Raw genomic sequence first — 13137 nt, 5'->3', positions numbered from 1 at the left:
AGATCTCAATTCTGCAGTAATGAAGTCTCTAGAGTCCTTTATGCTTTTTTCTAGAGCCACCAGTAGCTTTATAGTTGTACTTCTGAATTGAATTCTGACATTGTATTGAATTCCAAATTCTATAACTATGTCAGAGGGTACTGTTTTCAGTTCTTTCTTTTGTGGTGAATTCTTCTGTATACTATTTTCTCTCAGTCCTGGAGCTTTCCAGTGCTACTTGGTCAGTAATCTTCCTCTTCCCTTGTTCTTCCAGTAGTTCTTCTGGGGGTGGGGTCTGCTGCACTGGTTCTCAGGTGTCTGTACCTGGGCGGAGATGCCCTGCCCCCTGCCAGGCGCTGGGCTCAGTGTGAGCTGTTTATCCTGTGAGGCCTTTGTTCCCTGGTGGCCCCACCCCTCCCAGGCACAAGGTGGAACAAAGAGGAAAGACAACTATGGCAGTGGCTAGATTTCCTACTCTGGAGTCAAGCTCCCCATGAGTAACTAATCACAGTCTCTCAGTCCGCAATGGCCTAGATGCTTCTGGGGGCAGGCCTGGGTGCACTAATCTGCACAGTTTGCAGGGTGCCCAGCGGCAGGAGAGTTCTTGCTGTCCTGTGCCCTCCCTGCTTCCACCTGTTCCGGGGGAGTGCAGGATCGCTGGCTTTGTCTGCTTGTGCGCCCTGGGATCTGGGGTCCTGTGCTAATGCACCCATGTTCCCAGGGACTGCCTCTCCTGAAGGGAGTGGGGCACAGCCACCTCCATCCATTGCCAGGCTCTAGGGTAAAGGCAGCTCCAGAGCTGGCCTGCCTAACCGACTGGCTTCTCCTAAATGCCCTGGAGGGCTGTGGCTCTCCAGCCCTTTACCAATATCAGACCGCTGTTTACAGTGAGCTTTCCTCTGGGTGCCCATCCTCTTATAGTGACTCTGGGAATCTTGAGGCTTTACTGCCCCTCCTGTGAGTCTGCCCGATTTCTCTGCTAAGCACTTTTCCTGTCAGGGAAAACTCTGGCACAGATTTTTAAAGTTCCCACTTCTCCAGGGCTGGACTTTCCTGTCCTAGAGGTTCTCACTGCTTAGCTTTAGCCTGGCTACTCATGGTTCCCCTCCCCCACTTTATTCTTTTTTTTTTTTTTTTCACCTTCCTACCTTGTTAGAAGCTAAAACTTTTCTCTCTGTAGAATCCCAGCTGCTCTCTCTTTAAATCTCAGACTGAATTCATAGGTGTTCAGAATGTTTTGAAAGTTATCTAGGTAAGTCTGCAGGGATAGGTGAGTTGAGGACCCCTACTCTTCTGCCGTCTTGCCCCTTCCCCCATGTGATGTATATTTTTCTGCCTGGACAGTTGAGTATCCAGCTCTGAGAGGAATAGCACTGAGAAGAATGGGGGCCAAAGTGAGAGACCCAGTAACAGCTATGTCATGAGTAGTCATCTAGTCATGGGGTTCAAGTGGATGTGCTTTGACCAGCTTAACTGTGTTACTTGGAGTACTTGGGAGATTCACGTGTTCTCAGTTTGAATTGTACAAAATTGCAGAACAGATACACAGAAATAAATCTTCACGTATCAAAAGTTTGCCTAAAAGTTGCTCATAGTTGGAGACAAGTTACTGTTTACACATAAAGATGGTCACTAAGCATTATCTGTGATAACAGGAGTTAAAATAGTCTAAATATCCAGCAAACGATTGTCTTTATGAAAGTTACACTGCCCTAGAAGAAGAAATGTTATGCAAGCATTAAAAATGGCAGTCATGTGGAAAACAATTTGACAGTGTTTCTAGAATTTTGAATGTTCCTCTTCTCCAACCCATTTATTTCATTTCTGGGAATTTGTAGCAGGGAAACAATGTAAAAATGTGAAGAATGAAATTGTGGAAAAATACGTTAACTTTAGTGTTAATTAGGAGAAAGCAAACTACATTTTCAATAATGGGATATGATTAAATAAAATTATAATGTAAGCATGTAACATTGTTAAATCATTAAAATTAGATGTAGTAAGGGTTGTTTTTTTTTTTAAAGATTTACTTATTTATTTATGATAGACATAGAGAGAAAGAGAGGCAGAGATACAGGAGGAGGGAGAACCAGGCTCCATGCTGGGAGCCTGACGTGGGACTCGATTCCGGGACTCCGGGATCGCGCCCTGGGCCAAAGGCAGGCGCCAAACTGCTGAGCCACCTAGGGATCCCCTGTAGTAAGGGTTTTTAATGGGAAAATGTAATCTGATTTTAATGAGAAAAATTAGAGGACAGTGCTAAATGAAAAAATCAGAATATAGAGTATGCATTAAAATCTATGGTATGGGACAGCCCCGGTGGCGCAGTGGTTTAGCACTGCCTGCAGCCCAGGGTTTGATCCTGGGGACCCTGGATCGAGTCCCACATCAGGCTCCCTGCATGGAACCTGCTTCTCCCTCTGCCTGTGCCTCTGCCCCTCTCTCTTTCTCTGTGTCTCTATGAATAAATAAATAAAATCTTTTAAAAAAAATCTATGGTATGCTAAAGTGTACACTAGATAAAATTGAAAAGAAATACATTGAAATGTTAAGAGCCTATCACTTGGAAGTGGGAAGTTTCAGGGAAGTATGAATTGCTTCATTTCTTTTCATTTAGTTTTACCATTAATAAATATTCCTCCCTGACACACATTGCTTTCCAAATCACCATAATAGCACAAAACACAGTTTAAAAATATTTTTATTTTACCTGATAATTCTTTCAGGATTCTTTTCTTAAAAAAATATAGAAAAGCTTTACAAAAAATAGATTTATTATTGCAGTGTCATTTTTAGAACCTAAAGGGTAAAAATAATCCAAATGGTTAAACTGGATGTGTGGTCAAAGGAGGGAAGTCCAATAGTGTGATCTGGCAAATTATGGGTATTAATTATATCTGTCTACATGATAAACTATTAAGTCATGAATATGTTTAAGTATTTATGCATACAAATACATATGCAATAGTGTTAACATATAAGGCCATGACACAAAATGTCAGTAATAAGACCTCAATGATGTTAAAACCTGTTTATCCAAAGTTAGTAAAAAGAAACTCCTCAAAATGTTAGCAGTGGTTTTATTCTGGGTGATGGGATTAAAAGTATACTTGTCATATTTAATTTTTTCTGTAGTTTCAAAAATTTTTTTTTTGTAGTTTCAAAATTTTAATAATAAATATAAATATTTATATTTATATAAAACAAATAAATAATGGCATGTGGGGGATACTTGTCCTTTTTCATTTAATGTGACCATTTCAGTCTATGATATGTTTATTGTTTCTGTGCAGGGAATAGACTTCCCATCACCTTCTATGTGCAGCTCTGCCTCCCCATTCTCTTGACAGTTGTTAGCATGTGCTTCTCTCTGTGATATTCTACTGACTCCTCAGTGAGGGGACACCCAGTCTTGTCTTTCTAACCTTAGAGCATATTATGATTCATGGCACTCAGTGAATGCCACTTGAGTTAATAAATAAGTGAATGAATGCAGAACAGGAGTTGTAAATTAGGGAACAGCAAACTATAGGAAAGAACTCTGGACTCTAAATCTTCATTAAGTAATTTAAAATTTCTAGTTTCCCTTGGTTACCTGAAGACTAAGATTTTCCATCTTAATTTATTAGAATGAATAAAGACCATCTGTTGTAGTTTAAAGAAAAAGCCCAATTGAGAAAACTGTTGTTAGTTTTTCTATTAAATAACTTTTGTGTAAAAATATGTATTATTTGACTCTTTCTGGGGAATCATATGGAATGCCTTTATGATATTAGGAGTCTACCTCTGCATGCAATTTGCAACTGCAGTATAAACATAGGGAATTATTTTGGAGTTTTTCTAACTTTGAACACAAACACTAATACCTTTTTTTTTTTTTTTTTTTTTTTTACCCTAAAGAGCAATGGGATTTTTACTGATAAAGATGCCTTATCTCATTTCCAGGTTGGGAGGTGGCTGGAGATCATATCCAGAGTGGGGCTGGAGGTTCAGATAATGATTACCTGATCTTAAACTTGCATATCCCCGGATTTAAGTAAGGAAAACCAATTCTGATTCCTTTCTGTAAGAATCCTCATGCCTGTGTCCCTATAGAAATAGATGAAGTAGGACTGCCTGCATAAATATGGTTATGTTGTGATGGACTTACCAAATAACAGGCTGTTGTAGGATAATGTATTACATTTAAGAATATCTGTAGAATTGGTGATTGAGAAACTGTAACTATTAGTCATATATTACTTAGATGAAGCTTGAAAGTTTTTAACAATAATTCTATCCAAATATTATAATAACCATGATTCTTGTATGCTTTTAATGAAAAGGTCTTTGTCCAAGTTGTTTGGAGGAGTATCTTTTGGTTGATAAATGTAGTTTTGTCTCAATTTTACCTGAAAAGTAGTATGTTACAACTCTTTAAATCACTTTTTGCTTCAGTTTCCTATGTTGAAGTTGAAGTGAAAAATAGTCATATTTTTCTTGCTTTAGGATAGATGGTAATATTTACCGCAGGAGATTCAAGCATATTACCATGATTGTGTAGACTCCTTACTGGGATGGTCTGGGCATGCAGAGATTGAGTAAGGAAGAAGTTGTGGCTGTGGGGAGCCATTGATTAGGGGAAGAGGAGAGCATGGCTTTCTGCTTAATGGAAAAAGTGACTTAATTTTGTTCAATACTATATTTAGATATATTATAAGTATTGTAATTTTAATCTGTCAAATAGGCCACCAACATCTATGACTGGAGCCATGGGTTCTGAACTGGGAAGAATAACATTTGTCTTTGAGACCCTCTGTTCAGCTGACTGTGTTCTGTATTTCATGGTGGTAAGTGAAAGAGGGGCTTTCAAAGGCGGGTTTCTAAGCTTAACATTTTCTTTCAAGGGTCCATTCATTCATGCAAGTTGGGATAAAAATGCCATTTTTCTTCCATTTGTAGGTCCTTCAAAAAATTAAAAAAAAAAACTAAAGAAGTCATTAAGAAATGTGCAGTACAGCCCACAAGGAAAGCTTGTGTTCCTCATGGGGGAGGTCTGAGCAAAGGGATTTGGGTGACTATCAGTCTGGTAAAAACTGCTTCATAAAGATATGTCACCAGCACAGTGAAAATTCTCCTCTAATAACCATTGTGTAGTTCAAACCAGCAGGAGGGAAGAAGCTATATTAATAAGTGAGGATAGAAAATAATGGGGGGATAGGGCACTGGGAAGAGAGAAGACTTCACTGTTAAATTTCATAAATGTGGACAAAGGACTTTACCATGTGCATGTCATAATTTTGCCCATTTTTTTCTAGATGCCCTGTGCATTTGAACTCTTAGCTTGAGAAAAGTAGCAATACAAAATTTATTAAGACCTCATGTGGGTATTAGAAGGTTGTTGCCTATGATTTTAGCACTGTAAGTAGTGACTTCATAGACATTGTTTTTACTTTTTCCCCATAGTCTTTTAGTAGTTAGCAATCTATTACGTTTCCTCCAGATATACAAGTTCAATGAAGATTTAAATATTTATTTGTGATTACTACCAGCTTAAAGGAAGGCAGACTATTTTCTTCCAAAAAAAGGACTTTGTCATAGTAAAAGAAAATTGTGAATAATCTTAACACATCCATTTAATACACCACAAATAACCAATAAATCATCAATTCCCAGCTCTGCCTCCTTGTTTCTGTAATCTGTTGGTTCTTTTTCAAACTCTGTGTCATTGCTGAGGTCCACACTCCCATTATTTGTATTCTTTTTGTCTAAATTCTCTCTCATATATGCTGCCCCCAAAATTATCTTTATAAACCTAAAAACAATAGTGGAGGCATCCACAACAAATCTGCCTCCTTCCCCTTGCTGGCTTGTTATACTGCCTATAGCAGTGGCTATTAAAGTTTGTTCCTGGGACCAGCACCATCTGAGAATTAGTTGCAAATGTAGATTCCTGAGCCCTCTTCTAGTCTTCATAAGAAGCTCTAGGGCTGAGATACCTGTATTTTAGCCAGCCATGAGTGTGGTTCTAACATCAACTAAGATTTGAGAACCAGTTGCCTCTGAATATACCTAAAATTTCTTAGCATGGCATCAGTATGGCTTTTTGTACTCTTTGCCTAGCTTCTGTTTACCACGTCTACCATATTGCTCACACCTCTTTAGAGTCCCTGAATTTGTTAGAGAAACACCCCATACTTTAGTTCTCATGCCTTGATACTCTAAGCCAGAATGGCATTCTTCCTTTTGCTCTTTGGTCTGGTGAACTCCTACTCATAATTCAAGGGCTGCTCAAACTTCACCTTTTCTGGGAAGCATTCTCTTAATCCTTTATGTAAAATTAGCCACTTTGTCCATTGTGCTCCTAAAATTCTTTAAGAAAACTGATTTAATTATGTGACTGTATTGCTGCTTTTGTCTCTCACTTGACCAGGCACTCCTGAGGGTAAGGATCAGTTATTTATTTTCGTAAATCAATCTTAGATGTATTACCAAGGTAAGATGGTATTATTTGCAGTAATGCAATGCATTCCATTTATTATTGGAATAAACATCTAGAAAGATGATGTTTAACAGAGCACCGTCTGTCTATTATGAGCTTCTTTTAGGAAGTGGTGCGTCTGGTGGTTTGGTCATTTGGTGATGTAGGGAATTCTGTAATGTATGATAAGCACAATCTGTTATTCCGGTCTGTGGTGTGAACTCAAGACACATCTCTTTACAGCATATTTGATTACTATATAATATTTGATTCCTATGTTTATATCATAGAAAGAAATAAATATATCTTGAGCTCATACCACCATATTGTCCACATCCTAGATAACGTAACAGAAGCCCATCCAAATTTCTAAGACATCTGTTAGGGTTTCTGCAAGGACCACCAATTAGAAAATTCAAGGATAGCTTTGGTTTTCATTTCAAATTAGTTAGATGCATATTACATTATTTGGTTGACTTAGTTTATTTGCTTTCTAATCACATTAATGACAGCATATTGGTTGCAATGTAACACATTTGTAGGATAGTCTAAATCTTAAATTTAGCTAAGGAAATCAGAAATAAAATATTAGACAAATTCCTTTGGAATTCAGGTTTAAGCAGAAGAAGATTCTATGGACTTAAAATTCTGGGTAATGTTAATGTTAAGTTAGGGAAGCCTGGAAGTTGCAAGTATAATTCAGGAGGAACTTAGAATTCCTGTGCAAGAGTTGCCTATCAGAATCTCTCAAGGCACACATGGAAAACCTTGCTATTCTGTGAGAATCCTAGAAGTTTACTGTGAGAAGTTTGAGGAATTATGTTTTCCCTTCAAAGTGTATTTCCTCAACTGGGTCACATGCACACAGGCACACACACACACACATCCTTAAACCTATTATAATTTGAGACCTCTTTCAGGTTATATTGACAGTATGGTGGAAAAATTGTAACTACTAAGCTAGTGAGTGCTTGTGTAGACTTGAAGTTTTGAGGGTTCTAGGGTTCCGTGCTCTGCAGATAAATATTCACTGACCCTACAGGGGTCCAAGTAAAGACACATATTTGTAATGTATACACATATATTAATACTGAGTTTGTACTTTTTTGTTATATTTTTCTACCGTATATTAGGATATTAATAGAAAAAGTACCAATGTGGTGGAATCATGGGGTGGAACCAAAGAAAAACAAGCTTATACCCACATCATCTTCAAGAATGCAACATTTACATTTACGTGGGCATTCCAGAGAACGAATCAGGGTCAAGATGTAAGTTCCAAGCACTTTTTTTCTTTAATACAAAGATGATGCTTCCAATGAAAATTTGTACAAAATGATCACTCAAATCTCTTGGAGGAAAAGACTTAGTTTTATTAATGTGGGATCAATCATTTGGTTATGGAGTGGATTTGTCTTTTTAAAATTTTTACTTAAATTAACATATAATGTATTATTGGTAGAGGTAGAGTTCAATGATTCATCGGTCTTATATAATACTCAGTGCTCATTACATCATGTGACCTCCTTAATGTTCATCACCCAGTTAACCCATTCCCCCACCCTTCCAGCAACACCCAGTTTGTTATGATTAAGAGTCTCTTATGGCTTGTCTCCCTCTCTGATTTCATCTTGTTTTATTTTTTCCTCTCTTCCCCTATGATCCTCTGTTTTGTTTCTTAAATTCTACATATGAGTGAGATCATATGATAATTGCCTTTCTCTGATTGACTTATTTCACTTAGCATAATATCCTCTAGTTCCATCGATGTCCTTGCAAATGGCAAGATTTCATCTTTTTGATGCCTGAGTAGCAGTTGGTTATGGAGTGGGTTTGTATAAAAATGGTATATATGTTTTTTGAGAGTAGTAATGTATGAAATGAAATAACACAATGTGTCTTTGGATTGTTCTTATGCTAAACAGATATATTTGCTGAAAGCTTAAGAGAGAGAAAATCTAATCTTGTAGTTATTTAAAAACACATTTTTAAAGCTTTCTAAGACTTTGAGAAGGCTGGTGACCATCTTCTTCTTTTTGTGAATGATCTGACATTTGTCCTGGAGCCTTTAACTGGTATTGATTTATTATTTAATCGTGGCAATATCTCCTTTTATAACCTGGAGAGCATGTATATACACACAATTGGGTTAACACACAGAATTATTTATTTTCTTTTACTGTCCCGACGAGAGTAGAGCTTAATCCTCCCCTAAATAAGTTCCATTGTATGTTTCAATAGTAGCAGGACTGTTATTTTTGTGAATCTCCATAGACAGGACCTTGCCAAGGTGAAAATAAGGTAAACCACTTAGAGCTGTGGTGGCAAATGCAGAACATTTTCTCTTTTCTCTTCAGGCTTTCATTGGGGAACCATTCCCAGATGTTACTTGATTCTGATTGTTCTTGACGAGTGTTTGGGTTATGATCACATGGGGCATGAATGTGCTGTGGAATGCTTCCTCATGTTCCTGTTGTCTTTACTCAGACAAAAAACATTAAGTAGGGTAGCTCTGCTCTGTACTGATAAAGTAGTACCCACTGCCTGGTGAAAACTAGATCTTACTTGACCCATTGTCACAAGAAGGAAAATTATAGAAAGATCCAGGGATTTGCTCCCTACTATGCTTCCTTTTAGTAGAAATCTGTACATACCTTAAAGAGAGTACTGGAAAGGGAGAAGAAGGCCCAAAGGGGTGGTGTGATGGCATCACAGTTAGTGTTTGGTAAGGACCAGAGTCCTGGTCTTTCAAGACTAATCCCTCATCCAAGGCTTTACTACTTGCTACACTGCTAACATAAAATATGCCTGAGTTTGTACCAATTATCACAGATCTCTTAGTGATTGTGGCTAAACTCCTGGAACTCCATTGCTATGGAAATTAGCTCTTACTGTTAAGATTTGTTTTTTAAAAGAACTAAGAAGAAATAATATTACTCTGTTATTGATTATAAACTGTTAGGCTGGAACACTCTGCTTAGTTATTTTGGTGATATCAGCACAAAACAATCTGGTTGTACAACTAAGTCTCAAGGCAGAGGTCATTACTTTTTGCTCTCTTTTTAGAATAGACGGTTCATCAATGACATGGTGAAGATTTATTCTATCACTGCCACTAATGCAGTTGATGGGGTGGCGTCTTCATGCCGTGCCTGTGCCCTCGGTTCTGAACAGTCGGGCTCATCGTGTGTCCCCTGCCCCCCAGGCCACTACATTGAGAAAGAAACCAACCAGTGCAAGGAGTGTCCACCAGACACATACCTGTCCATACATCAGGTCTATGGCAAGGAGGCTTGTATTCCATGTGGGCCTGGGAGTAGAAGCACTCAGGTAAGTGAGTGTGTGTTTCAGATATCCCTCGGAAAGCACACTTTAACAAAGAAACTCACAAGATCCTTTTAATGTTTTTCCAGGAACTACAAGGTTGCTAGTTCCATTTAGAAATTGCCTTTTCATTCTTTTTCTTGTTTTCTCTCCTCTTACAGTTACTAAGCACTTAAAAACTTAATATGAGCCATGAAAGCCCTAGTTCCTGGGGGAACTAGGAACTTAACATATTAAGAAAAGCACCCAAATAAGAATGCTTTCCAAAAATACTAAAATTGATTATTGTTTATTCTGTTAAGGTAGAGTGAGTGAACTACTTCTGTATGTTGTACATATGAATATATGGAGATCAGCAAGTATATCTTAAAATATATTAAGGACGAAGATTGCTGCTATATTATGGATGAAGAAAAAAGTGGTTTTATTGTCTGTTAAAACTGGCATAGCAGGGACTTTTGGCTATTTATTAAAATACCTTTCTACAAGAAACTGGTCTTAGAATAACTTACTTATTTTTTTAAAATGCTGATTTTTCTGAACTCTGCCCCAGAAAATCTAGTTAGTGTTTGGAAATTCTCTATATTTATGTGATAAAATATAACTAAGACAAAATTACTGAGTTTTTAAGCCTATAACCTTTTCTGAAACACATTTTTCATCAAGGCTAATACTTTCTTTTCTGCTGTATATTTTTTTATTTCTTAATCTTTAATCAAAGGACCACTCAGTTTGCTATAGTGACTGCTTTTTCCACCATGAAAAAGAAAATCAGAGTTTGCACTATGACTTCAGCAACCTCAGCAGTGTGGGCTCATTAATGAATGGACCCAGCTTTACCTCCAAAGGAACCAAATACTTCCATTTCTTCAATATTAGTTTATGTGGGCATGAGGTGAGTTCTGGCTGTCAAAATGAGATGGAGCTGTATTTCAGCTTTGATTGAGTTGATATTTTCTCTGTTGATGACCCAATAAAATCCCTTTGGAAACTAACAATCAAATGTCAGAAACTGAGCTGTGATTACTTAAATCTTGTGTTGCTTCCTAGCATGTTAGCATTCTCCAGCAGGGCTAAGCCTTTTCTGGTTTTCTACCCAGAAAGTAGGTGGATAAAGTACTTATCCAGCCAATTAAATCCCAGAGCTAGGAGTTAGGGTGTAGGTACTTTAAGGATCTTTCATTTTTGTTGTAGTGGTTTAGGCTGTCAATCCTACCTATTTTTAGGCAGGCAGTTTTGGTTTGAGAAAGTTTTACTGTTCTTAATATTGTCCATTTTCTGTTTTTAAAAGAAAAATACTTCTGTGAGAAAGTTTGTCCAAAAAAAAAAAAAAAAAAAAAAAGAGGTAAATGGGACAAATGTAGCTATCAGGTGGTGTCTGCTAATAAATAATGGCATCTAATTTTTCTGTGGGAAGAAGCAGAACCTTAATTAATGCTGGTAATGGGAAGAGTTACAGGACTATATGCCCAATATTTTTATAAATCTATGAGGTTAGGGCTGGAAAGTATGTATATACACCATTAGCAAAGCTGAAAATGTAATAAGGCATTTCCTCCATATTTCTTTCCAAATTAACTCCAATATTTACAATGGTCTTCATTATGAGATGCTGTGCCAATGAAATAAAAAGAGATCTGATGACCACAGACATTCTTATTCAAAAATATCTATAAATTTTACATGGTGTAGTATTTGTCATGTTCTGATTTTACAGGAAGTGATCTAACCCGCTCAATTGGTTAGGCACTCAGTTCATTCATTCAGTAATCAAATATTAAATACCTATTCTGCTAATACTGAGTAGAGCAGTGAATGAAATTCATTATGTATTACATTTTTTTTGTCCTTATGCCTTCCCTCTGTCCCCTCATCTTTTCTGTCCTCTTTCTCTTCCTTTCCTTTTTATTCTCATTCCTTTCCTTTTATTGTTTTCCTCTTTCTTTCCTCAATAATTTCTCTCTGATCTTTTCCATTGTTTTCTTCTTGGCTTCAACGATTTAATTTAAGCTTAGTAATAATATATTGTACCTGTATTACAATGAGAAGGCTTAGTGGAGGGAGAAAATTTTGTAAGTTTGGACTGCTGGATGCATTAAGAAAGATAAATCTTGTTCTTTTCTTTGTGCCCATATGTGCTCACTCTACATATAAGACCAATAAAATCATCTTCGTTTTTCCCTTTATACATTCCTTCATAGAAATTATAAAGCTATAGTTGTTAGCAGTTGGACTATCATATATTTATGCAGTCTTCCAGTTTTTATAAATTATATAATCTAACTGACTAAATGATTTAAAAAGTAAACTCCCATATTCCCTTCAACTTCTTGTGTATTTGAATAGTTACACATCATTGAAAATGAGTAGGTGAATAAAGACACTTGCAATGACCAACTATTAAGAATTTAGATGGTGTCCTAGGATTTTGCTGCAATATGACTTTTATGTTTTCTTCTTCAGGCTTCACATTACCTTTCTGCCACAATAGACCAATAAAGGAGAAGGGAGAGCAAGTATTTTTTCTTTGACATTAACACCTTCACCAGGAGTTATCTGGTCTCTTTGAATGCTTTGTTATCCTATGAATTGAAGGTTTCATGGATAGCATTTAGTTCCTTAAGTTAGATGGCTTTCATCCAGCACAAATGATGCTTATAGTTGGAGGAGCAGTGCAGTCTTGAATTTCTATATTCATTATAACTTAAATGACATACAACCCTTGCTAAACACTGGAATTCCTCAAGAGCTTTTTAAAAAAAATGCCAGTGCCTGGGCCTCACACCATATCATTTAAAGCAGAATCTCTGCAATGAGGAGACAGCCACTGCTGTATTTGAGTCACGAGCTCTTTGAGATCTAATGTAGAGACTGACTCTTCTGTGAAACCTCTTTATGATTTTGTTTTCCTAGGGGAAGAAGATGGCTCTCTGTACCAACAATATAACTGACTTCACAATAAAGGAAATGGTGGCAGGGTCAGATGATTACACAAATTTGGTAGGAGCATATATATGCCAGTCAACTATTATTCCTTCTGAAAGTAAGGGTTTCCGAGCAGCCTTATCGTCACAGTCCATCATTCTGGCAGATACATTTCTAGGTAAACTTCATTTGGTTTCTATATTGCAATGCATGCAGTTATTCTAAAATTACAGTACTAATAACTTGTCATTGTGTTGGTGTTTGCCATAACTGATGAAGGCCACAGGTAATTCTAAATCATCACTTTGAAACATGGTTAAAAAGCCCCTACAGTTGAGATCTATTGATCATTCTAAGTGAGTGCAAGCATCTTCTGAATTTATGCGTTAACTCATATGTGATAAGATTTTTTTTTTGAGAGTCTGTACTTTTCATCAAATTCTCTAGGA

At 37.0% G+C, this 13137-nt stretch overlaps 1 protein-coding gene across 2 annotated transcripts in view; it reads left to right on the top strand.

Annotated features, from left to right (window-relative positions):
- Nucleotides 1–13137, top strand: part of ELAPOR2 (endosome-lysosome associated apoptosis and autophagy regulator family member 2) — a 171879-nt gene that overhangs the window by 127735 nt on the left and 31007 nt on the right. For both annotated transcript variants that reach the window (XM_025471511.3, XM_035698439.2), the window contains exons 11-16: nt 3925–4015; nt 4706–4808; nt 7573–7710; nt 9506–9769; nt 10485–10658; nt 12677–12866. In XM_025471511.3, the coding sequence (XP_025327296.1) occupies nt 3925–4015; nt 4706–4808; nt 7573–7710; nt 9506–9769; nt 10485–10658; nt 12677–12866 (960 nt within the window). The remainder of the gene's footprint in view (nt 1–3924; nt 4016–4705; nt 4809–7572; nt 7711–9505; nt 9770–10484; nt 10659–12676; nt 12867–13137) is intronic.

This window comes from Canis lupus, chromosome 14 (assembly GCF_003254725.2).
Source record: "Canis lupus dingo isolate Sandy chromosome 14, ASM325472v2, whole genome shotgun sequence".
Taxonomy (NCBI): domain Eukaryota; kingdom Metazoa; phylum Chordata; class Mammalia; order Carnivora; family Canidae; genus Canis; species Canis lupus.
The sequence above is the reverse complement of the archived record's forward strand: the minus strand, read 5'-3'. Positions and strand labels throughout refer to the sequence as shown.